General features: G+C 43.1%; 3 protein-coding genes across 9 annotated transcripts; 2 read left to right on the top strand and 1 right to left on the bottom strand.

The window, feature by feature from the left end:
- Positions 1–301: 301 nt before the first annotated feature.
- sfxn1 (sideroflexin 1) lies at positions 302–5,884 on the top strand. 2 transcript variants are annotated; one of them, XM_035649636.2, is made up of 11 exons: positions 302–408; positions 2,241–2,410; positions 2,512–2,682; positions 3,059–3,157; positions 3,262–3,337; positions 3,680–3,765; positions 3,878–4,005; positions 4,144–4,193; positions 4,455–4,504; positions 5,413–5,460; positions 5,644–5,884. In XM_035649636.2, the coding sequence occupies exons 2-11, from the start codon at positions 2,247–2,249 to the stop codon at positions 5,738–5,740; spliced, it is 969 nt and encodes a 322-aa protein (XP_035505529.1). In that variant the 5' UTR covers positions 302–408; positions 2,241–2,246; the 3' UTR covers positions 5,741–5,884. The 2 variants fall into 2 exon arrangements, with proteins under 2 accessions (XP_035505529.1, XP_035505530.1); XM_035649637.2 differs by lacking the exon at positions 302–408 and adding an exon at positions 452–593.
- A 2,468-nt stretch (positions 5,885–8,352) lies between these two features.
- On the bottom strand, positions 8,353–22,365 carry atp7a (ATPase copper transporting alpha). Of its 6 annotated transcripts, XM_047334293.1 has the most exons (24): positions 22,019–22,242; positions 20,932–21,062; positions 19,198–19,702; positions 18,126–18,869; positions 17,634–17,846; positions 17,376–17,539; positions 16,981–17,142; positions 16,810–16,886; positions 16,426–16,648; positions 14,693–14,926; positions 14,470–14,561; positions 14,116–14,243; positions 13,533–13,687; positions 13,305–13,439; positions 12,921–13,115; positions 12,538–12,720; positions 12,208–12,421; positions 11,926–12,072; positions 11,668–11,810; positions 11,251–11,454; positions 10,665–10,782; positions 10,450–10,552; positions 10,033–10,341; positions 8,353–9,883 (listed from the first exon to the last, which is right to left on the bottom strand). In XM_047334293.1, exons 2-23 carry the CDS (start codon positions 21,049–21,051, stop codon positions 10,068–10,070), a joined length of 4,533 nt encoding a protein of 1,510 aa, XP_047190249.1. In that variant the 5' UTR covers positions 21,052–21,062; positions 22,019–22,242; the 3' UTR covers positions 8,353–9,883; positions 10,033–10,067. The 6 variants fall into 6 exon arrangements, with proteins under 6 accessions (XP_047190249.1, XP_035505522.2, XP_035505526.2 ...); XM_035649629.2 differs by lacking the exon at positions 22,019–22,242 and adding an exon at positions 22,249–22,365 and having other exon boundaries at positions 8,353–10,341; XM_035649633.2 differs by having other exon boundaries at positions 8,353–10,341; positions 21,973–22,242.
- On the top strand, positions 21,461–26,130 carry fbxl3l (F-box and leucine-rich repeat protein 3, like). Its single transcript, XM_035650787.2, is given in 7 exon segments — positions 21,461–21,528; positions 21,785–21,812; positions 24,040–24,162; positions 24,316–24,472; positions 25,094–25,342; positions 25,345–25,477; positions 25,479–26,130. Coding segments are annotated over 7 exon segments (993 nt in total). The 3' UTR covers positions 25,714–26,130.
- The last annotated feature ends 40 nt before the right edge of the window (positions 26,131–26,170 follow it).

The raw sequence follows: 26,170 nt of genomic DNA, 5'->3' as shown, positions 1-26,170 counted from the left end.
TGCAAAGTTTTACCAGTTAATAATGATTAACTGCCCTTATGGATCAAGGCGACGACGATGTCAGCGCATGGACGGAAGTGCGGCGCTCTGGAAAATAAAAGCCTCATTTGAAGGGCGAAGCGAGATGAAACTCCATCCGTCGCCTCGCGTGTTATTCCACGATTCGACTGTTTATAGAAGAGCAGAAAATTACATAATGCATTTTCAAAACCCTTCTTTTTGTCCTGCGGGCACGTGTAACGACCACTGCGGCGTTCTGCAGCAGTGAAGAGCCGCTCGGAGACTTTTACTTTGTCGGGGAGCTTCCCGTCACGGGCGGATGTGCCTCCGTGTGATGTGCTGACGTTGCTGCATGTAAAATTAACTGGCTGCAGCCTTTGAGGGACACCTCTTGCGGAGCACAGTGCAGTAAGTAACCTCATTAGATTTCTTTTCTTTTTTAATAATCCACCGACGTAAAAAAGAAAGAAGAAGAAAACAACAACAGTCCAGCGTGCACGTGTGTGTCAGACGTGTTGGCTCCTCTGGATGTGTGGATGTGGCAGGCTGATACTCGTTGAGTCTGGGGCGCGCAGCTGGACACAGACCAGGCTGTGCGTAATTGGCCGTTTCAATGTGATCATACTTGTATTTATTTTTTTTCTTTCATTGTTCGGTAAATGGTTGATCGCTTCCCCCATATGCAGGGGAAGTCCACAGTCCAGATTTGACTGGTCTTCGTCGGATTGAGCAATTCACCGTCTCCAGTCACAGATCATGTTTACTGTGCAGGCACAGAGAGAGAGAGAGCAGCTTCCCCACCAGACATGTCGGGATGAACAAGACATGAAGATTGAAACCCTCCGTGATTGGACGCTGCTCAACGCATTTCTGTATTTCATTTGATTATGAGCAGTTTGTTGGGAATCTCAGGTTAACGTGTAGCCGAGCACGTCGACCTTGGATTGGCCTGGATCAGAGGCCGTGTGTCGGTCCAAAGTTCAACGCTCTCATATCACCTGCAGCGGTGATTTAACCACGACGTTAATAACATGAATGTGACCGGGGGGCCCGGGGGGTGGGTGGGGGGCCCCCCCGCAGCCCCCGGTGCGGAGCAGCTCGTGCAGTGATTGAGTGTTTCATTGGATCAGCTCAGAGCAGAGAGGGGGGATGTGTTGTTGGCGTCTCGTGAGAACCCCATGAAGTTTAATTCAATTTAAAGGGACAGCACGCCTCCTGACACACACACACACACACACACACACACACACACAGTCGCCAGCAAACAGGACACTTCTCTGTGTTGTTGTCCATCCAGCAGCCATCTTTGGTGCAATTCCAGATGGAGTTTCATCATGCAGCTGCAGATACTTGCACAGACGCGTCGTGGTGCTTTTCAGCGTCTGCCTGGTCTCTTCCACCAGAGCATCGGAACAAATGGTTAAAAACCAGATCAGACTGGGTTACGGTGACACACACAGACACAGACACACACACACACACACACACACACACACACACACACACACACTGGGAGGAAGAAGCATGTTGCAGGCACATCCACACAGCTGATGTTTTTGATTGTGCACCGTTCGATCATTGCAGACCAGCAAGTTCCAGGTTGTGGATTCATAAATGCATAGAGTTCTGAATAAATCTTGGTTGATGAAATGATAAAGCCAAATGTTGCATAACCTACTGTACTCAACTCACACAGTGCCTCCTCGTCCGCCACATACATGCAAAGGGGCTTTGTCACTTTCCAGGACCTGTTTTTCAGCCACAGTTTGGGGGGTTGGTGTGTGCCCATTATAGCGCCTTGCAATTTAGCGCTTCACAACCCTTGTGTCAGGTCAGCCATCACTATAGCAACATTATGCTGAATTAGCAGCATGGCAGGCCAGAAACGAGCCTTTCTCCCCCCGCTGCCAGTCTTCATTCAATGACTGATCTGCAACATGAAACGGGGTCTGCAGGGCTGAACACTGGGCTGGAGCAGGGCCTTGGATTCGAAGAAGAACACGAGTAAATGTCCACTTAACACAATACAGTTCTGAAACACAGGTTTTTCTTGATAACTAATCTTCTGTTGTTGATTTTCCAGCATGTCTATCTCAGACTGTCATTCCTGCTTTAAATTGATTTAGTTTAGAAGAAGGTTACCGGAAAATCGTTGAATCTTCAAGCATCATCCACACATACTGTACCATGTTCGCTGACAAAAACCTGATAGGATTCTTGTAACCTTTTCCTTTCCCCAGATAAATATGGCAGCAGAGCTATCCACCTCCATAAACATCAAGGAGCCCCGGTGGGATCAGGGCACATTCGTGGGTCGGGCTAAACATTTCTTCACCGTCACAGACCCCAGGAACATCCTCCTCTCCAATGAACAACTAGAACACGCACACAAAATCATCACTGACTACAGGTAACCCAGGCGACAGCCCCAAAGTCAAACACAATTGACCAATAAACAATAGTCATTCAAAGCTGTTATTAGATGACATGTGCTTCTCTACCATCTCTCAGGCAAGGAGTAGTCTCCCCAGGGCTGACAGAGGATGAACTGTGGAGAGCCAAATATGTTTTTGACTCGGCATTCCACCCCGATACTGGGGAGAAGATGATCCTGATTGGCCGCATGTCCGCACAGGTTCCCATGAACATGACGATCACTGGATGCATGATGACATTTTACAAGTGAGAACTTGCCTATGTAGCATGTCATTAGACTGTAAACTCTTTACAACTCTGCAGGGTGCCACTACTATTCCTACTATTACCATTTTTAATAGGCCCCTTTTCACAGAAGATGATTTGAAATCCTCGGCATTGAATCTAAATTCAATCTATGAATAATTGTTTCTTGGCTGACATCAGTCCAACAAATTTGAAATGTTATTACCTGAATCACAGAAAGGACATATAACTGGTATTTTTGTTAAGTAGTCAAAAACTTTTGTAACGGTCAGTTAGGGTGGGCTGGAAAATTCAGTTGTAACGTAAACATTTTCTTCCCCTGCGCCTTTCGACACACCGTCCTTGTTTATGACACCACCGTTTGAAAATCTTGCAGGACGACTCCGGCCGTGTTGCTCTGGCAGTGGATCAATCAGTCTTTCAACGCAATAGTCAATTACACCAACAGGAGTGGCGACGCTCCAATCACAGTCAGGTACGGGAGCAACACGTTGGCGCTGACACTGGCTCATGTTAACCCTTTCGTCTCTGTGTGGACAGTTGTTGTGTGATGTGACCTGGTGACTCTTTTGTTTACAGTCAGCTTGGCACAGCTTATGTGTCTGCCACCACAGGGGCAGTTGTCACCGCTCTAGGACTAAATGCACTAACAAAGGTATCGGTTCATCTAACCCCATTCCACGTTTCATTTTAATGCATTGACCTCAGCCGCATGGGTGTGCTGACGTGAAGTTTAGCCACGCACAAATAGCCTCTTTGTCACAGAAAAGCCATATTATGTACAGGGTCATACTCTGTACTCAGCATGTTGTCATACACGCTTTCACACCGACTTTGTGCTGTACATCCTGATTTCTGCTAGAAATTCCTTCACATGAAACATCTGAAACATACAACCTGCAGTAACCTCAGACTTGTACTGGTCCATAAGGTGAAATGGGTTGTGTTGTGTCCATTCCTTACCCCCTGTTTTTATACCCCCTCTCTCCCGCTGTAGCATGTTTCACCCCTGTTTGGACGGTTTGTGCCATTCGCTGCTGTGGCTGCTGCCAACTGTATCAACATCCCGCTGATGAGACAAAGGTACGTCAGGACATGCACTCAGCAAAGTACAGCAGATTCTTTTTTGGGGGGGGCGTAATTAAGAGTCTTGTTGGATTCCTCTAGTTTAGTTTGCTTTCCTCCTCATCTTCAGAGAACTCCAGCACGGCATTCCCATAACGGATGAGAATGACAACAGGTTAGGAGAATCGACGAAAGCTGCACAGCAGGCGATCTCTCAGGTTGTGGTCTCCAGAATCCTCATGGCCTCTCCAGGAATGGGTATGAATATCTTTGCACCGTCAGCTCATTCGGTCCATCCGGAATACTAGTTTAAAACCACCGACTTCCCTATTTGTCTGTAAAATTGAAATTGGAAAATGCATCAACAATGTTTGGTAATATTCTGTGTCTTCTCAGCTATTCCTCCATTTTTAATGAACCATTTGGAGAAGAAGGCCTTTCTGAAGGTAGGCATGTTTCTGAATCAGCCGCGTCCTTTAAGATACAAACTTCAGAGGAATGTGTTTGCTTCATCAATACACTCAACTTCATCACCAATCATTTTCAATACAGAGGATTTTTAAGCAAAATGGTGGGAACCTGATGTTCCACACTGTCTCGGCCACTTGGCGTCCCTTAGTAATCACACATCGGGGAGACACTCTATAGTACAGGAATTCACAGCTGCCTTTGTGCCCCTCATTGGTTTTTCTGCCTGGTCTTTTCAGAAGTTCCCATGGATGAGTGCACCTATTCAAGTCGGCCTGGTGGGATTCTGGTGAGTCGTCAGAGATGCTCCGCCTGATAAGCCGCTGTGTCAAATTCCTTTGGAATTTCAACCTCATTTTTACAACACTGATATAAAACCGTGGTAATCCTGAGATTTATATCAGAAAATGTTCCTGTTCAGGTTATGGGGGGGTATCTCTAGTCTGGAGGAATGTTTCCTGGCTGATATCAGCTCTCTCATCCTGTATCACTGAGTTCAGAGGTCTAATCTGTGCATCAGCAATTCAGTCGCCTTCGCAGCGAACTGCTGGTGGACTTTACAACCTTTAGCGGACTTTCACTAATTAAAACAAACATACCACAGATTCTGTCCTTCATCCTCTGAAGAGTGAAACATTTATTCTTCCACGTGTGCCCTCATACCAGTCCAGGCCTCCTCTGAATGTGGTCTGAGCCATCAGATCTCAGTGTGTCTGCTTGTGATCGGATCGTCCCAGGCGCATGTTGATGCCAGGTCTGAACAGGGCCAGTACTGATGTGTCGCGGCTCCACGTTGCCTCCTGTGAACCACAAATTAAATTCACGTGTAACATTCCTTCAGTTGTGCTCTCCTCGAGTGACAGTGATGTGAGCAGCACGTCCTGCCGACACTGTGTGCCGACAACAGGACTGTAACTAAAGACTTCATATACACATTTTGATTGACTGATTAAATCAAACTTTGTCACGGGGCTCGAATTAACAATGCTCGTCACTATGGGTGAATCTGCTAATTGTCTCTCTGGAATAATAGATCATTATTTCGGCTTTGGTAGAAAACGGGGAAAAATAGCTCATCCCATAAAACAAGCGTCTTGTTTTTAACCACACAATTGTCTGACCCTCACTCTTGCTCATTTGGTGTCTTTTGAGAGCAGTAGATGACGACTCTGAGGACTCTTTCGTTTCTTTTTTCAGCCTGGTGTTCGCCACTCCACTCTGCTGTGCGTTGTTCCCTCAGAAGAGGTGAGTGAGACGTTTTAAACCGGACACTGAGACTAAAGTTGCCACTTGTCCTTTTTCTAGTTGAATAATATGCAGAGTGCGCATGATTCTCCCCTGCAATGAACTGTCGCATAATACGTCGACAGTGTCTTGTGTTTGACCCATTAACCCCTGCACTAACCCCCATCCCACCCCCTGGTCCAGCTCCATGTCAGTCAGCCGCCTGGAGCCCGAGCTGCAGGAGAAGATCCGGGCCAACCACCCGGGAGTGGAGCGGGTCTACTTCAACAAAGGTCTATGAGTGTGCAGCGCGCTCAACCAAACACTGCCATAGCACAGCTGCAGGCTCGGTCCTCACCTCTCTGCCAGCCCTCCTCATTCAGTGTGCCAAAGTTAAGTTTGTGTCTCCTCATTTCCACCAGCCTGATGGATATCCGAGGACTCCCTCTCTCAGTCGGTCTCTCTGTAACGAGATGTTTGCTTTTGTCAGTGTGATTTCAATTGTAACTACTAGAGGATATTTTCTCCGACGGGACTAGATGAGAAGTATAATGTGTTATCACGACAGATTTATGAGATTGTTTTAAATGGAGTTTTTTTTTTTTGTGCAATTCTTTTTTTTTTTTTAATTGGTCACTTGTTGATCGTATGTTGCCACCAAATCATTTTCATACTCTCCTACCTAAGGTTGGCAGGCAGTTTATTTCGTACCTGCATTACAGTTGATCGTAAACAGATCTTAACACTTATTAGTGTTCCTGCATTTGCCAAATATGTACTTGTTTTGTTTTTTTAAACCTCGTGTCAATGATTGCAATCTCTGTCTATTGACAGTTTGATGACTTCAAAGAAATAAGTTCACTCTAACTCACTTTAACTCACGTCGTTTTGCCAAATGAGTGACATTCAACAAGCCTTGACATCTAATCATGAATCTGAAAACAATTCTCCAGGGATCCACCCGATAAAATGTGACGCTACAATGGTGGCGACCATCTGGGACTAACACGGTGCTATTTGATGTTTTAATAATCAGTGTTAATCATACTACCTATTCTGCTTGTCAAACATGCATGAACAAACTGCTCCTCATATGAGCATCGTGGCATTTTACCACGGATTCTCCAAAACGAGTCACTTTTTTTCAGTATATGTAGTCACACCGAGGCTACGTTCAGGAGAGACGAACGGCGGTGACAGGAAACTTTATTGATGATGATTTCAGTAAAACACACTGGCTCTGGTTTCCATAATCCACGATCTCCAGAAGTTAATCAGGAATTTATGCAGTATTTGATCCCACTAAAATTCAACATCTCATTCACGCCTTGCACAGACTTCTGTACCTTAGTGCAGGATCCTGAAGTTTCATCATTACCGCACAAAGTGGCACATTATTGTTTCACGTTTGATTGTTTTTAAGGTGTTGAAGTTAACTTGTTATGTACATTTGGCATTTATGTAAGATATGGATATCAATATTGGAAAATATTGAGAAAATAGTCTCACTGTAGTATTCTACGAGACACGTATGGTATACAGAAGGATCCATAAGACAGAGTTTTCTGTTTAAACTGCTCTCTGTATCATTTGAAATCCTGTGGGAAATCATGCAGAATTACTTTGGCCTTATCCTGGGGAGTTTGACCTCCTGCTTTCATTATGTTTCGCTCTTAAAGTGAGAAATACAGTGTATACACCTCAGTACATCACATGCAGTTCCATCACTATCACAGGCCCTGGTGTTTGATGTTGTAACTTTTGTTCTGTACCTTCGCTGCATCAGTCAGTATTCAGATGATAATGTCCGTCGGGTGTGTTTGGACAGTTGGTGAAAACACTGTTGTGTCCACCTGAAAACCAGATTGCTTTCATCCAAACGGCTGCCATCCGCTTCAGCTGGCGTATAAAGCTGGAGGCCTTTCTGTGCCGCACTTACAGCCACTGTATTTTACAGCGCAAAAGTTAAATTGTAGGCCAGTTTCACATCTGAGAGAGACTGTACAATGACATGCCAGATTTATCATGAGACATTTTCAAATCAGGGATGAGAGTGTGAGAAAAGATGGACTGAAGCCGCAAAACTCACGAGAAGTATTAAATCTTTTGACTTTAAATGATTTTTAATGAACCTCTAGGACCCAGTATACGGTGAAATCATTCGGTCCACTCAATGCAAGTGTTTACATTTCAAGCATTAACCATTTGTGAACATTGATTTGATTTGATTGTGTCATTTGCTCATTATGGTGTGCGATTTTCGTAAGGTGTTTAATGTTTAATATAATGTAAATCTGTAAGAGTAAATATTTCAGATGGTTAGTGTTTCCTGAGGGATACGTTATGTTGGAGTCTGAGCTGGTTTGAAGTGAGCTTTGTTATTGCAGTGTTCAAGGTAACTGAATGTAGCATTTTCCATTTACAGCTGTTTTATGGTGCGTTAGTCCAGAAAAGCACAATATTGTAACAGATTTAAAATGCTGCACATTTTTAAAACAGTTCAGTTTCCTGACGACATTGCTTTTCATTTAATTTGTGGATCAATGATAAGAGTAACAAGAGATGTTAAATACTAAACTTGTCACTAAACTACACTTTTTGACCCGTGTCTGATGAAAACTAATTTCCCCTTAATGTGTTAAAAAAATCTGTATTTCAATCTACCAAATAAATGAAATGTCACTACAGACAAAAGGAAACGGACTAATGAGAAAAATAAGTCATCAGTTGAAATTAAGATTTTTAAAAGAAGACAAAATTGGTATCTGATTGTTTTGCAGTACGCTGGGCTGGTGTAATGTTTAGACTAACTGGATGAAATAAAGCTGATGAAATCTTGTATTCTCTAGTATTCTCTGAGGAACACGTGGCTCCACAGCACCATCTTCTGTTTCAAACTGACCACAGCGGAGCGATGTTACAAAAGTGTTTTATTCGAAGGCACAAGATGAACAATAGAAAGGACTCACTTGATTTAACTGCACACAAATCTGAAGTCCCACGGACTCAAAGCAACGCACAAAAACAGCTCATAGGCATCAGAACGCTCAGGGGCTGTGGCACCGTCAGAACACAATGCATCTTGGGAAAGTGGCTCCTATTACTACTAGAAAGAAACGCGAGAGGTTTTGATCATCAAAGAATAAACTCCTGATTTGAGACAGAAGATAGTAACGCAATAAAAATCTTTGTAATCACCTTACAGGAGACAAAAGAACTGTCACTGTTGACAATTGTAAGATGTACTACAATTTTACAACTGTACAATTTGATTTCATGAACACCACATAATGCATCGACATTTGTTTCTCAGTAACTTATTTGGTGGACACAGTTGTGTCTAGTTGGAGCTTAATCCTTCTGCTCTGGGTTCAGACGTGTCTCTGATCAGACAACAGCATGAATTATTATCCTCATGTAAAAGAAAGCAGCAAAAATGAACAAAGATGCGTAACTGAACCAAATTCTCAGAAACAAGTAAAACCATCTTATTTTACTGTGATTGTAAAAAGAACACAACCGCATTTACAATTGAGCCTTTTCACAACACAAACCTTGTGTTTGCAGCAGGCAAATAAAGGAACCACAGCACAAACAATGTGACTTCAGATTTAACAATGAATATTGTTCACATTCACCGACAAGACATCTTGTATAATTCACCAAAGATGCAGAGGGTTGACATAGCTATAGAAATCTATGACCAGAGTCTATAGTGGGCTCTTTCTTTCCGCTTTGACCTCATCTCTGTTCACACTGTGTACATATTGTGTCCAAGGTAACGACTGTACTGTACTGTACTGTACTGTGCTATCTTTGGAATGTGTTAGATTTTGCCAAGGTGGCATTTGAATTGGCACTTGGGTCAAACTCACAATCACACTTTACTTATCAGGCTTTTAGCACAAACCGAAGTTTGCAGCAGGTTACAAGATTTCTTAGATTGAGGTTTCACGACGTAGCTTGTTCAATAATTACACGTTATGGGAGACTGAAAATGAAAATTGGCATTCAGATTCAACAACTTCATTGTTCACCGCAGGATATAATGACAAATAAGATAAATAAGGGTAATATATAAATACTCTGGAATAGAATAATACATCAGTGTTATTATAAGGTTCCATTTAAGGATAATTTGTTAAAATATAACGCTGTAGTGTCCACGTGCAAGCAGCACTGCGGTTAAATGTCTTTGGATAGATGTTAAAGATTGTACTGGCAAACGTCCACAGTTGCAGAGCTGATCGTTGCTCCGTTTCCTCGATGTGGACCCCTGCTCCGAGGCTCTGACGAGGCTTCGTGCCCCTGCACACTCACTGTCAGAGGACCAAAGTGTCTATGTGTTGGGCAAAAAAACATGCCCCAGGGCAGTTACCTCAACAAAAGATAGTCTGCTACTGAAGGAGGAGAAACAACTCCAGCATGTGATCTGCTTGTTGAGCTAAAAGAAAAGAAAAGGGCCAGATGAGCTCTCTTCAGGTCGACAGTGCCGCCCCGAGGCACCTACAGCTGATGGATGGGCCACTACTCAACAAAACCCTGTCTGCGTGGCCTCGCAAATTGAACAAATGCAGTTGCTCTTATACTCACAAAAGCCACCACGGGCCCATGTGAGGCCTGCGTATTCAGCAAAGCTCCTCCTCACACACTGCCTCCCCCACCAGCAGAGAGTGTTTGTCGGGCTCGCTGAGAACCAAGCTGTTGAGCGAGTGCCTGTCGGAGCGCAGGGAGTTGATCGAGGCCCGGCTGTAGGTGACGATGCGATCGAGCAGGCTGAGTTTGGGAGAAGGACGACGCATCTCGCCCATGCCGATGTGGATGCTGACATCAGAGAGGCTCCCCTGCCGCCTGCTGTTACCCAGTCGCGCCTCCAACATCTCTGCAGTGGGTTTAGTGTAACTAGACACAAAAAAACAGATAAAGACACATATAGTAAGAGATTGAGAAAATCATTTTTTGATGATTACGCTCAAAAGTAGAAAAACAAAGCGTTGATGAACTCATTACCATTTGAGTAAAAGTGAGGACAAGACCACAGAGACGGACGACAGTGCCATCGCAGCAGAGCCCATCCACGGCTGTAGCACCAGACCAATGGGAAGGAAAACGCCTGTGAACAGATCACAGTTCACATTACTGCTGCGGTCAAAATCATTTTAATGATCCGTGTTAATGCAACGATGTAGTTTGAATAAATCATTTGATCTTTTGCAGTCGCATACCAGCAGCGATAGGAATGCCAACTAGGTTGTAGACAAGAGCGAATATGAAGTTGATCCTGATCCTCTTGACAGTCTTCTTCGAGAGGTCAATACTGCCCACCACGTCCAAGAGGTCGTTCTGTTGACCAGATCAAATCGAAAAGGTTCAATGAAAACTAGAAACATCAGATAATTTGTGTCGAGTGATAAAACGAAGGGTTAACACATCTGAGATAATAGGGCAACAGTTTTATTCGGGTTTTGATAGGTCAATATCTGAAGAAAAAGCTAAAAAAATACTGTAACACCGTCAACACACAACAGTATGTTGTAACTATGTATTTAAACTGAAACGAAACACAACATCAGGTACTTAAATATGATTACATAATAACTGATGTATGAGGTTTGAGGTTAAATATCAATTTAAGAAGTGTATGTTTTTCTCTTCAGTTACACAAACATTGTGACACATCGTACAGAACTGTATATTGCAAAATGTCATTTTTAAGGAATCACCTGTATTATACTTATGGTATTATATGTTATTACTGATACCATATTTGTGATTCTAAAAATTCACACTTGTAAAAGCTTAACCTCTCACCCTGATCAACACCACATCTGCTGCTTCTATGGCCACATCAGTCCCCGTTCCTATGGCGATGCCCACGTCAGCCATGGCCAGAGCGGGTGAGTCGTTGACACCGTCTCCCACCATGGCCACTATCTTGCCTTCCTGCTGCAGCTGTTCCACCTTGGCCACCTTGTGGGAGGGAAGCACCTCAGCAAACACTTTCCTGATTCCCACCTGGAGGACGAGCAGAGAACGACATGAAGGATGACTTGTGATCGTAAAATTGTGATCAAATCTTGATAATATTCTACTCCCCATTTACAACATGTGTGTAATGGTTTATAAAAGGGCAGATGATCACTTTCAGAATACTGTCACAATGTCAATCTCTGCAACAAAAAAACATACAGATAACAAGTGTCGCTCATCTCTTTTCACTAGTCATACCTGAGCAGCGATGGCCCGAGCCGTCTTGCTGTTGTCTCCAGTCATCAGCACAACTTCCAGACCCATGTTGGTCAGAGTGTGTACGGCAAGATCAGCCTCTGGTTTCACTGTGTCAGCGATGGCTATCATTGCACACAGCAGGTCTACACACAGATAGAAATGTTTAACAATAAGAATTAGACTATTTTTTTTAGAGAGGAATATGAATCTCAACAGTTGGTCAGGAAATGATGAAAAACAGACAACAGCAGTGTTTACCATCTACAGCTACTAGAACAGCAGTGCGTCCCCTGCGCTCGTGCTCTGTCATGGCCTCATCGACATCAGGTCTGATCTGCAGGCAGTTCCTCCTCATCCACTCTCGGTTGCCAATCAGGACAACGTAAGTGGCTGTCGGGACGAGGCCTAAACACAGAGAACATGTGGGTTAGAAAACAGCAAGGAAACATAATTCACAATTGAAAGAATTGGATTATGACATGTTCAGTACTTCAGCTGAATACACGACTACAAGTTTTACGACTCCATTTCCCAACGTACTCAGAGGCTGTGGGTCCATGATGAGTGGATGGGAACTGCTGGTTGTCCTGGTGTCACTGATCTGGACGAGGATGCTGTTCCGCTGGTTGTTGTCTTCGCTGTCACTGTCCGCCTGTTTCAGCAGCGTCTCAGTGTTTCTGACCTGACATCGGATGCCACAGCCTGGCACCGCCTGGAAGTTTGTGCACGTGCCAAGAGACTCTGTGCCAAGCTCCTGCACACAGAAGTGGATTATCATTACATTTTATATCTGTAGATCATGTAGAGGGCCACTCATCAGAGATTTCCAAAAAGTGGAGAGTGGGGGTTGAATTGAAGGTAGAGGCCGACCTGTTTACAGTACTTGGTGATGGCCGCTCCCAGAGGGTGTTCACTGTTGTTCTCGGCTGTACCCACGATGGCCAGCAGTCGGGAACGAGGCATCTTGTTCCCCTCCACAACTATCTTGACTTGGATAACCTTCGGAGCACCATATGTGATGGTGCCAGTCTTATCAAACACCACAATTTGTACCTGCACGTCAAAGGAGATAAAAGTCAGCAAGAAATACTATCATGCTGAATCTTAAACCTTTTAGGATATTCATTCACAGTTTATATATAGACTAATGTGGTTTCATAAGCTAGTAAACCAGAGCCATTTCAGACAGTTGGTCTGTTACATAACTGACTACCTGCAGTGTCAGGGGTGTCGGAGTGACATCATTAACACACCTTATGCGCCATCTCAAGAGGCTCTCCTCCCTTTATCAGAATGCCATTTTGGGCTCCAACTCCTGTGCCCACCATGACAGCTGTCGGGGTCGCCAATCCAAGGGAACAGGGACAGGCGATGCACAACACGGTTATGGAGGCCTGGAAGGCAAAGCGAATCACTGCCTCTGACCTGGAAATGCTCTTGTCATAACCCTGCAGGGAGGAAGCGGGGTGTTAGCTTTTTTTTTCTCCAATTGAATGAATTACAATCATTTTCAAAAAGATGAATAGTAATAAGTAACATTATCAGATGCAGTAGCAAAGCAGTGGTATTTAGTTATGTAATTTCCTGATGCTACACTGAGGATATTGTTACAGTCATACATTGAAAAAAAGACTCACAGGAAAGTACTTCTCCACTAAAGAGAAGTCCAAAAACCCAATGATGATCCAGGCGAGCAGTGTGAGGACAGATATACCAACAATGAAGGGCACAAAGTAGCCACTGATCTTATCTGCATACTGCTGGATGGGAGCCTACAAAAGTAAAATGTCAGAAATTACACACCTTCCCAAAGAAAAAAAACCCCTCAAAGCAGGCGGATGCAGTGCAGAAATCATATAATTCACCTTTGAAGTCTGAGCCTCCTCCACGAGCTTGACAATCTGTGACAGCGTTGTGTCCATGCCAACATGTGTAGCGCTGATGAGCAGAGAGCCATTCTGGTTAATGGAACCGGCGATCACAGAGCTCCCGGGCTTCTTCGTCACTGGCATGGCCTCACCTGCAGTCATAGAGCAACAGCTGCTCAGGAACACAACAGCACGAGGCAGAAGGGAACAGGAGCTTCTTATCTGGAGAACATGCTGAGGCTTTTGAAAACACCACAGCTCAAATAATAACCTGACATGTTTGATGGTGATGGCAGTTCCAATGATGAATCTCATGTGTAAAATTAGTTTACTTTGTGTATTAATTTCACTATGTGGTTTGCTGCTGTTAAAATCTTTCAGATTCTTGCCTCTACCATTTGGTTCAAATGGTAAAAGAGCTAAAAGATACAAATTGCAAATGGAATGCGAGTAAAAATCGGCTCACGTGCACCGGTTCACTTCACCTGAATAGTTACATTTGAGCGTATTATTGCCAGCACACTTAATCAATTAATAACCTCTTAATAAGACACTTGATTTCTCAGTCAAGGCAGCCAACCTGTGATTAGAGACTCGTCAGCCATCGAGTGTCCCTCGATAACTCTCCCGTCGACTGGAAACTTCCCTCCGGGGACGACTTTCACCACGTCACCCCTCTGCACCAGCTCGACGTCCACCTGCTCCTGGCTGAACAACAAACCAGAGGTTAAGTCCGTGTCCCCGGTGGAATTGACAGAAAATTATTTTTAATTTTCACTTGCAGCTTGTTTATGCAGTATATGCAGCCTTTATCATGCCAGGTTAGACCTTTGTAATGGCATTTCAACTGCAAACATTTACAAACTTTGTTATCTAAATCCAACTTGAGATATGAAAGGTTCTAGTAAACAATGTGAGTGTAGAGAACAAGTACCTGAGAACAGACATGTCACTACCGAGAGTGACCACTGTGGCCTCGGTGGCTTGTAGAGACATAAGCTTGGACAAAGCCTCAGACGTCTTGCTCTGGTTGGAAGAAGCAGGCACACAAAAAAACAATTTTCATCAGACTATTGATTTTAAGAGGTTGTTTGTTTTAACATTTTTAAAAGGTACATCTGAATCTAATAGATAATAATTATGACAATGGGCTAAACCTTAGCTATCTGTTCCAGCCAGCGTCCCAGAGAGATGAAGACGAAGAGCATAGGTGGCGTGTCGAAGAAGGTGATGGGGTTGACTTTGGCCTTCTCCGCCATGGCCACTATTAGGACGATCAGCGAGTAGGTGAAGGCTATGGAGGTAGCTAGAACGATAAGCACGTCCATGTTGGCCGATCGGTGTTTGACTGCTTTGTAAGCTTGAATGTAGAAGTAACGACCTCCAATAAACTGAGGAGAGGAAAAACAGAAAAGCTTATTCACTCAAACATTCTTCATTCAGCCTCACTCGCCTCTCTCAAATATATTCTATATTTGACTTTAGTTTCATACCCAACACCTGGTGGGTTTACATGACACCAAAGAGTACAGTTCCAGTGGTCAAACATTCCATTATACTTCACTAGTCATATTTTTCCACAAAATATTCCTCCTTTCCTCTCAAGCATGGGTAATAAAATCTGCTGCAAAAAAGTTCCCTTCCTGAAGAACAAGAAGTGAAGCTCATTCTAAATTTCACCCCACAACAATGTGTGTTCTCCTATGCAGTGGCATCAAACGTGTGTCTAGAACTTAAAGTAGTGTTGTTGAACAGAGCTGTGCACATAGGGTTCTTTGTCATTTTTTCTTTATACACGACAAACATTTTGCTCCTAATCTCCTGAATATCACAAAGTATCCTGTTCTGGGACATAAATACTATCAGTCAAACTATCATATTACATGATATTAATGATATCATTCAGATAAGAAGATAGAAGATTCAAGATAAGGCAAGGGGTGGCCATGCAAAATGTCAGAGTCTCATCAGACATCCTCATAAGTCGGTTACAAAGCCGAAGCATTTGACCTTTGTGTCTGATGTTTGAAGGTTCTCATCCCATTTTTCCATGAATAGGCAAAAACTGAAGTTAATTTTTTGATTTTTTTTTAATGTTTGTCCAGCGTTGAAACAAGATACTTGTACTGATCAGTGTATGTTAACACCGATGAAGCAAAATTCGAACTGAATGTAGATTTTCTTTTTTAGTAAAACCATCAAGTCGTATGTTCATTAACTGAAACACAAACAAGTGGTAGTTGAACAAAATTCACAAACCTATATAAAAGAAGTTCCTTATTAATCCAGTCAAACGCCTTCTTAAAATCAATAAAACAAACAAATGTAGACTTATTCTCCTTAATTCTTACACGTTAAACTGAAGTGATTACACAAATATGATCAATAAACACTCTGGCTCTTTTCTTCATGCTCTCTTCTAAATCCAATTTGCTCATCTACTACTAGTAAACCTGTCAACAAGTCTGTACATTAAAAGTGAGGAATACAATTAATAGACACAGCTAAGACTTTGTAGTGTACCCGTTGTAGCAAAGTGGATCGTTTTTTGAAGATTTAAGAATTGGTTTAATAACAGTATAGTCTCACTGTGTGTATAATGGCACTATCAAAACAATTCATATAAAACATTATAGAACTGGAAAAGTTCATCAATTCCAGTAGATTTGTTCTGTTTGCATTTATCTATAACATTTTTTTCCCTCTTCTAAAGAAAAAAATGCATTTAGACAAAAATGATTCATTCATTTGTAAATTCAATTACCTCTTTTAAACTTTTCCTCCAGATACACACCATTGAATGAATCGATGCGACCAGAAAACGAATCAGTGCCTCATACAAAAATCTAAAAAAATTTCCATATCGAGTTTCCTGGAGCTGCAGATTTACCTGCACAGGGACGCAGAAGAGAAAGGAGAGGAGGTTCATGATGGAGAGACCTGGGAGCAGCTGTCTCTCCAGGAACATGGTGGAGTGGTAATGGTTGCGGTCCTCCACCGTTGCATTGTGCTGATGTGAAGCATTCATCTGGTGGTCCATAATAATCATGTACATCATCATGCCCATCACCGGCACGCAGAATATCAAGCTCACCAGGAAAGATTTCCTCCACCTGAGAGAGGGAAAGAATTTGTGTGTTTTATTTAGTAGTCTAGTTTTAATTGCAGGTCAAAGAAAATTTACATGGAGACACCTGATCACTATATCACCAATCAGGCCACAAAAACTGCATATACACGTGTTGTTGTTCTGGCATCTTCAGAAGTTACTTACTGTCGTATCTCCTTGCTGTGGTCCAGGTGACTGGCAGTACGGTCCCTCTTCACAAGAGATGCTTCAAACCCAAGATTCTACAAATGAAAGTCAAAAGCACTGATCAAACCAAACCCCTTGTTATTCAGCACTTCACATGTACAAAAAGTGTCACAGAGGCGGGAGCAATACCTCGATCAGCTTGATGATGTCTCGTGGCCCGATAATTTCTGAGTCGTACTTAACGTGTGCTTTGTTGGTTGCCAAGGCAACAGAGGCATATATAATCCCCTTTTCTCTCATAAGGCGGGATTCAATTTTGTGAACACAAGATGCACATGTCATTCCCCTGACCTGAAAGAAGGTGATGAGGAGCACAAGCAGAGAAAGGGACAAATATATATCAAAGAGGGTATTAAGTGAGGAAAGCATCTGCTGGAAAACAGGTTGCACGTGTTCAGCATTTTTCTCAAACATGATGGAAATGTTTATTTATGGATTTCGTTTTGTGGAGAAATATCTTATTGCATTGGGCGTATCTTTTTTTAATACAACACAACCATCGTGTCAATGCAACATTAACTTACCACTAGTTCTAGGTTTCCATCTGAACCTTCATAGTTCTCCATCACAGAGGCGGTGAAGCCCAGCTCCTTCACACAATCGGCTATCTTCACAGGGTCCATGACTTCGGGGTTGTAACGCACCTCTGCTTTACTGGCCATCAGTGCGACCAGAACAGAGTATATACCTGCAAAACAATAAAGATTTTCTCTTTAGCTCCTAATGAGAGTATGATGGTTCATTCTTACTGGAATACAAAAATATTTTGTGCCTTTACAGACCAGGTTCATTCTTAAGGTTTCGCTCGATGTTTGCCACACAGGAAGCACAGGTCATCCCTCCAATCTGAATGAAGCATTTAGAGTGGCTGTCTCTGTTCCGACCCTGGGGGGTTTCTTTTTGTGGGTCACTGTCCATCTCTGAATCTTTCAAAAGTGCAAGACCTGAAGACTTTGAGACACTGAGATCCGGCGAAGGCAGCAGAGAATTGGTCGCTGTGGAGAACAAATTATAGTTATTAAAGGGAAGTGAAATTTGCAGTTAGCTGTGTTGTCTCATTCTTGCATAGCAAGTAACCTCATTGGCAAATTCACATTAACAGAACCGGGTTGAAGGAAGAGATACTTAAACAATTGTGGAGCATCTAGAGGCAACACGGTAAAGCTTCATACTATTCACAGGGAATTCTCTAATTAAAACCCACAAATAAAAAGGCTTTATCCATTTCATAATGTGTGAAATTGACTCAACAACCACACCGTCTGTCCTCTCACCAGGTAGGAAGGCGTCAAAGCCCATGTCCTCTATGGCCTCCCTCAGCTCCTCTGGTGTGGTCAAGAGGGAATCATATTCAAAGATCCCCTGGTGATCAGCTAACGAGACCTGTGCTGACACGACCCCCTTCCTTTGAGAGATCATGCCTTTGATGGACTGGACACAGGAGTTGCATGTCATGCCCTCAATGTGAATATTAACTACAGATGCCAGAGGCTGGGTAAAACGAGGCTGGGAGGAAGGTGATAAGGCAGGCTTGGGCGATATGGATACAGGACTAAGAGGGCCAGTGGAGTCCCAGGGTTCGGTCTTGAAGTGTCCGGGAGGCAGTGCCTCGATTGCCTGCTGCAGCTGAGGCACTGTGATACTGAGAGGGTCGTAGCAGATGGAAGCCTTCTCCTTTTCCAGAGAGACCTCCACAGAGGTGACACCAGGCAGCATAGCGATATTGTCCTGAATATTGACCACACAGGAGCGGCAGTGCATGCCTTTCACCCTGAGCAGGACAAGTGTTATGTCTATAAAGATCTCAGAAGTCTCCTCAGACGTCTCCGACGGTGAAGAAGCTGTCGGTCTTTGAGAATGAAGAAAACGTTCGATTTCACCGGGGGACAGCTGCAGTGGGCGGGGCTTGGACTTGACCAAAGCCTTGAAGCCGGCAACAGCAATCTGGTCGATGATGGTTTGGACAGTGATGAGGTAAGGCAGGTACACGATTGTAGCTTCCCGAGAGTCTAAAACAACTGTGGACAATTGAGACATGACACGGTTAAAATACCAGCGCAGCATAAGGTAAAATAAATAATTTTGTTTCACAGGAAAAGAGGAAGAGTCTAGAAATTAAAACATGAAGATGTTGCTTACATGAAATTTTCACATTGAAACATTCAGTCATTGTAAAACTGTGTCATATTGGAACAATATATCTAAAATAGAAAGCACACAGCTGATATATACTGCCAGTTAATACACAATAACAAGCGAGTTCAGCAACTGCGTTACAACATCAGTTGCAGCTCGACGGTGTCGTAATACATGCCTACAAGCTTGTGAACAAGTCAAGTACATCACCTTTGATCTTTTCAACCCCTTTCAGTTTTCCAATCTTCCCTTCAATAGTGCTGGTGCAGGAGTGGCACGTCATTCCCTCAATGCACAACTTCAGCAGTGACAACCCTCCTGACCTGCATTGAGATGGGGACAAGTTTGGGCCTTCCTGCACAGGGCTGCTGGTTGCAGGGATCTCCATAGCCGTCAGGCCGGCCACCAACTCGCTCAGGTGCAGCGGTGAAGTGAGGGAGGGGACAAAGGTGACAACGAGACCCATCTGAACCTGGCTCTTTCCGACATCCAGCACTCCCTGGATTTTGGACAGCTTCTCCAAAGCCTCCTCTTCGTCTGCAGGTGTCAGGCCTGAGGTGGATATCAGCTGGGTATCTGTCGAGACCGGTGTGGCTGTGTTGGAGTCTGACAGACTTGATTCAAAGCCCATGTCCTCGATAGCCTCTGACAGGGACTCTGGACTGTGTTGGCTGTGGTCAAATATGACAGTGGCATTCCTTAGCCCCAAAGACACCTACAAGAATAAAAAGTCAAAGTTATGAGTGCAACTACATCACTACGTGAAAAGAAAAAACAGCTTAAGCTAATGTATATCAGTTAAGATATCAATAACTGCATTTAAGTTAATAATCTGGCTAATAACCCTATCAAAATAAATATAGTGAAGGTGACTTTCTGTCTACAGATTAATAAAAGTATTTGTAGAATTTAATCATAAAAAATTTGAGAACATATTAGTGGGTCAGTTATCAAATTAAGCAATGTTTCAAGTAATTGTGGAGTCACCAATTTTATTGATTGTATTGCACGCTATAAAAATAATTTCACCCTTATGTGACGGTACACACTTCCTACAACTTATTACCTTTACTGACAACATGTCTGGTTGTAACAACGGAACTTTATATTGTTAAAAAGGGTGAAATGAGAATGTCCTTGGTTAAATTAACAGCGTGATTTGTCAGAATAATGAACCTTAGCTCACCCTCTTCTGCTAGAAGTAAGCAATCATGTGACACACTGAAGGGATCACCAGACTGAGCCATAAATCACAAACCATATTTGTGGATTTAGTAGTGAGTGTGCCTGCCTGTTGGATTGACCATTCTTTTCTGAGCATGAGAGATGGGAGGCTACAAGTACCAAGAAAAATTGATTTACTCCTCCCAGATCTTGTTGTTTTAGCTTACCATAAAATGACCCAGGCACTATATTCTCTTAAGACACAAATGACATTTCCTGTGGGTACAGGCTGCATTTAGACCTGCTGTCAGAGTCCTGCAAAGGGCAGAGCTCTAACTGGAACACACTATTACATTATCTTCTCATTTAACCTCAGCCTGAGGGGTAAACACAAGATCAACAAAACAACAGGCCACAACTATTGGGATTTAGCTTTAATGTCTCTCTAATGGATCAATTGACTGATTGTATATCATACCAGCTAGTCCTGAGGGAGTAAGACTGTGGGATTAGTCAAACTGCGTTTCCCTAAAATGGGCAGGAAACTGCCTACTTAATATAGATGACGAATATACATCCGCCTTGTCTCCATGGTTAAACACAGACTACAGCATTGCAACATCCATGGTAATGATTTAAGATCCTGTTTTTTTAACTGGAAGTGCAATGCAAGAAATTCCGAGTCAGCAACTTTAAGAACTGCACCTCAACGTGGGGAAAAAAGGAAAATGCTAATAAATATTAGAAGTTTGCCTATATCTTTGCAAACAATGCATTTACCTTTATATGTATCACTCCTGGCAGAGACCCAACACGCTTCTCTATGGACTGGACACAGGAGCTACAGGTCATTCCCTCCACTCCGAGGGAAGTTGAACACAAACGGACTTTGTCTGTCATGATGGTTTCACCTAAAAGGACACAACAAGTGAAACGTTTACTGTCCCTCTTGAGTGCATCACACAGTGAAGGCAAATTATGAAAATGAAACGTAGGTTCCTCTCTCAAAATGAACGGAAACATGTTGGGACAGTCATGTTGGGATCGTGGGGGAAAAGGACACAATAGTCATTTGCATATTTGTAATGTGTTTATACATTACTAAAGTGTTTTACTAACGAATATAAGCAGTTTTGTACCTGCACATAAAAGTCTATAAACCAAAACAGGAAAAAGGAAAACACATAATAATACTGCTTGATAATAAAGCATGATATCTCAACATTTTCTAAACGTTGAATTGAGTTTTTACTGACAGTTCTTGGAAAACAGGCAAAGAAGCAACGAATAAACATGAAGAAGTGCTACTATGCCACCAGTCCTGCCTCTGGCACCGAAGCTTCACGGAACACGAAACAAAGCTTCTTTCTACATGATGTAAAGAAAATGTGATTTTTACTATCGCATCGATTTCGTGTTTCGTGGCCGGCATGTAATGCTTCGGTTATCAGATCACTGGTGTCAAGCAGAATCGGACTGAAGACAAACAGGCTGTGTCTTTAATGAAAACTACAATGACTCGCGTTTCAGAGAATGGCATACTTCAGGGAAAATCATATGCGGACCACATTACTGCCTCAAAGGATCATAACAGGAAGCACACTCGGCTGTCACGTTTGCCATAATACGACAGTCTACAAAACACCGCAAACGTTCGGCGAGTAAGTTGCTCTTTCTCTTTTCATTTAGTCAGGGATGAGGCAGCTAACAGTGAGCTAGCTTGACGAGGCTACATAGCATGTCAAACTTGACGTCAACTGTTGCTAAACTGAGCTGTACATTCTATTCAAAGTGAGATGTGGTATCCACAAGGAAACCCACCTATCCTTACCTCACCAGACCAAGTAGGCCGCCTGTTAACTCGTACCTTGGGTTACAGTTAGGATGAAAACAACATTCCCAAAGTCTCACGTTGTTCAGGAGGAAGTTCCCAGTAGGCTACAGGCTATGGACGTCGGCTGTCAGGCAGTGAGGCTAAATCAAGCTAGCACGCCAGCTAGCCTCTCGTCGCTACACTACGTTACAAACGGCCACGCGGACACTTCGCGGCATCGTGCGGAGAGCGGCGGTGTCTGAGGAAGTGAGAGTTTTCCTTACGCTGTTATCAGACAATCCAGCTCACGGAGGCTGTTGTCGGTTTCACCCTCGCACGCCGACGCCGACGTGACTGACCGACGGCCACGGCTCAGAGGGGCGGAGCCACGCAGTGCGCCAGGCAGCCCCATGGCAACAAGGGCAGTGGGGAGTGGCCGTGCCCTGAGTCTGGTCTCTCAGGCTGTGTTTAGCCTGCTGCCTGAAAACCAGAATTAACTTGTGAGATAGATAATTAGCGTAAGCTTATTTACCCACAATGCTTAAGAAATCTTAGTGATTCAAAAAAAAAAAAATCTTAATTCAGGTGATCGAGCTTTGTGTACATGTATTAAGGAGGCGATTTGTAAATCTGAAATATTGGAGATAATAAAGAAACAGTAGCTCTGTTGAATGCTGATCAGCCTAGCGAGCAGAGACCTGTGAGTGAGGTTGGTTTCGACCAGGTTTCGACAGACTACTGCGTTTCACTCACAGCCTGTTGTTTCACCCTGTGTTGGCAGTTTGCTAGCGAACCCCCTTAGTCATCAGGGACCATCAATAAATTATCATTTGACTTTTTTTTCCAATAGCTTCCATATCATGTCTCCAGATCAATACAGCATCTTCTATTTTAACATTTTGTTTTGATTTTAGTGCATTTTCTCTTCTATATGAATATATTACTGATTCAAATCTTGGGGTTTTTGAATAGCTTACATATCACATGACCCAGTGGCTCCAAATCATCATATCAACACTATTACTTGTATAACTATACTAGACAATTACACACCTCTTAGATTGAAGTGCCTCTTTTATACACTACTGATGTTTTTGGTCAACTTTGATGTCTTGAGTCAGTCGAGGTAAGTGTATGAGAAATTATTTGAGAGAGAGCGTCAAAAATGTTCACCTCGTGACGGCCAAAGATGTCCAGTTTCCCTTTTAAAATGATCTCAAACAAACTGAAACAATTGCAACAATCATAATCATATTTTAGTCATTCAAAATTTTATAATATGGGTTCTGTATGGTTAAAAGAACTCTGGCATCCAGCACTATCCCGTAAAATATCTAAAGCCTGAGAATAATCCTTTCTTTTTTATAACATAGGATACTTATATATGAGCAGAGAGCACTATGACACATTGACCTACTTTCTCAGTATGAGAGTATATCTTGTGCTCTTTGCTGGGTCATTACAATAACTAATGCACACAAAATCGACCCACTGTTAAAAGTAAATTTAAAGTTGAATTCCTTTTGGGTAAAGATGAACTGGAAACATGTAGAAAAGTAGAAACATCTACGTCCTCTGTTGCTGTGACTGCACCATATATTTCCTTTTTTTTGCATGCATGATAAGGATGGTTAAGGATGCAGACGGGCAGATCCTTGTTTTCCTCTGCTCACGTGTACCTTAAATCTAGGTGTAATACATTTGATAAAGGGAAGAACCCTTTGGATCTATGGGTTGATTCTGAAACTACCTGCAAGCTAACCCTAAACCCTAAAGATTTCTGGATGTTGAGATATTTAAGTTCACATGGTTGGTGGCGACAAAATGTGTTAACATGCTTACTTAAAAAACATAAACAACCTCTGTAACTGTTAATCATTACATTATTACCCCATGTCCTCCATTTTCACAGCGCAGCTGGCTTAAAAAATCCAAACCATCTGCTGCACAGTCAATCATGACGCATCAGCTGTCTTATTAGACTTAACACACCCAGGCAGAAATGATTCTTACACCTCCATCTTCCCCATCTCTCATTTTATTTTATTTTCTGTGAATCACTGCTGGTAAATCAGGTGGACAGCTGCATAGAGTCTGCAGAGGCGGCCTGTGACATTCTCTCCCAGTCGGTGAACTGTACCATTAAGACCCTGGGGCTGATTTCCACAGCGAGGCCGAGCTTCCTGGATGTGTCTCAGGTAAGAGGCAGCTTCTGCTTTACATGTACAACTGTAGATTGCATTCACCTCTCCCTATTCTGGATAATCATTTCAATGTACCATGAATTTATTTTGAGCTTTTATTCTGATTATTAAAAAAGTTCTTGATTTGCGTTGTTTGTTCCTCCCCAGGAGGTGACGGTGGTGTTTGTCAACTCCAAGTCCCTGTCCTCTATCAAGATTGATGACACCACAGTGGACGACCTGTCCTTGAAGGTGCTGGTTGCCAACAACAGTGACACGCTGAAGATGCTGAATATGAGCAGCTGCCCTCATGTCTCCCCAGCAGGTCGGTATACCTTCTTTTTTTTTAAAGGTTTTTGTTGATTTACTTCTATAAGTCAGCACACAGAGAGAGCACGGGAAATTAAAAGAGAGAAAAGGGTCCAGTGATTTCATGACAGATGTCTCTGGCCAGGCTTGAACTGGGACATTTGGGTCAGTGTTTTAACATTTTTGGCCACCAGGAAGCCCACATATATTTGTGGGAAAAAAGTAAAAGTCTTCTGTCATACCAGCAGCTCTGTAAAGCTGTACCTAGTCATAGCATTGCGAAATGCTAATGTTAGCACACAAAAATGATTTGCCTTTACAGATATGTGGGCAAATAAAGTCATTATTATATTTAAAATGTTGACATGATGTGAAAGTGTAAACATATTTCCTGAGGGTCTGTCCAAGAATATTTGTCAAGACATTTACTTTTTCAAAAACTATGAACAACATCATGATGGTAGAGGAGAGTGGTCGGTGGAAACTTAATGGACATTCACCCATAGGCTGATAGACCACTGATTGACTGATCAAAACCACTGCTGTAAGATTAGTGCTCATTGTTGTCTGATTATTATTTTTTTTTTAAAGGAATCTGTCCCCATTCAGATCGTCTGGCCTTCCTTCCTGTCCACAGGTATCCTGTGTGTGGCAGACCAGTGCCACGCTCTGAGGGAGCTGGCTTTGAACTACCACCTCCTGAGTGATGAGCTCCCGTTTGCCCTCTCCTCTGAAAAACACGTCCACTTGGAGCCCCTGCGTGTTGAGGTGGCGAGCGAAAACCCCGGCCAGATTCACTTTCACACCATCAAGAGGAGCAGCTGGGAGGCTTTGGTCCGACACTCCCCCAAGATGAACGTCGTCATGTACTTCTTCCTCTATGAGGAAGAGAGATCCCCGTCGCCCACCTGTACTTTGGCCGGGCGGTTAGCAAAGAGATGCTGGGCCGCATCGGACTGAACTGCCCTCGGCTGGTGGAGCTGGTCGCGTGCGCCAACGGCCTCGAGCCCCTGGACGAGGAGCAAAAGCTTGACGGCCATCGGACTCGGGGAGTGCGAGGTGACCTGCAGCGGCTTTGTGGAGTTTGTGAAGATGTGTGGGCGCAGGCGGACTCAGCTGTCAATCATGGAGGAGGCGCTGATCCCAGACAGAAGCTACGACATGGAGCAGATCCACAGCGAAGTGTCCAAGCACCTGGGACGCATGTGGTTCCCTGATATGATGCCCACCTGGGAGGGTGACTCAAATGTAATATGAGAATTACATTTGAGTCATTAAACACATTGATAGTGGCCACAGTTTTTCTTACTGTTAAGCAGTTGTAAAGCTTGTGTCGTGCTCTTTTCTGGACAATAACTAGTCGAGAGACAGGTTCTCTGCCATCAGTGTTCTGGCTGGTTTTCTTGAACATGGGACATTGGGTCATTTTGATTTTCATGTAAGACTAATAATGTCCCCTGATAATTTTTTTTTCCCATTTAAAACATTGTTGTTTTTTACTGGCTGTCTTGTGAACCCTCCACTTTCTATCAACACATAGATATTGTAATTAAGTAAGTAAGTCATATGATTAAACATTGTATCACACAGTGATACAATGGCCAGAAGATAGTGTTAAAATGTTTTATGTTGTCAAGCTTTAAAAAAATATATATTTCAGTTGTACTTAGTTTTTTTTTTAAATTACAGATGGTCATACCTGTCCAAGTCAACT

This window comes from Scophthalmus maximus, chromosome 9, assembly GCF_022379125.1.
Source record: "Scophthalmus maximus strain ysfricsl-2021 chromosome 9, ASM2237912v1, whole genome shotgun sequence".
Taxonomy (NCBI): domain Eukaryota; kingdom Metazoa; phylum Chordata; class Actinopteri; order Pleuronectiformes; family Scophthalmidae; genus Scophthalmus; species Scophthalmus maximus.
The sequence above is the reverse complement of the archived record's forward strand: the minus strand, read 5'-3'. Positions and strand labels throughout refer to the sequence as shown.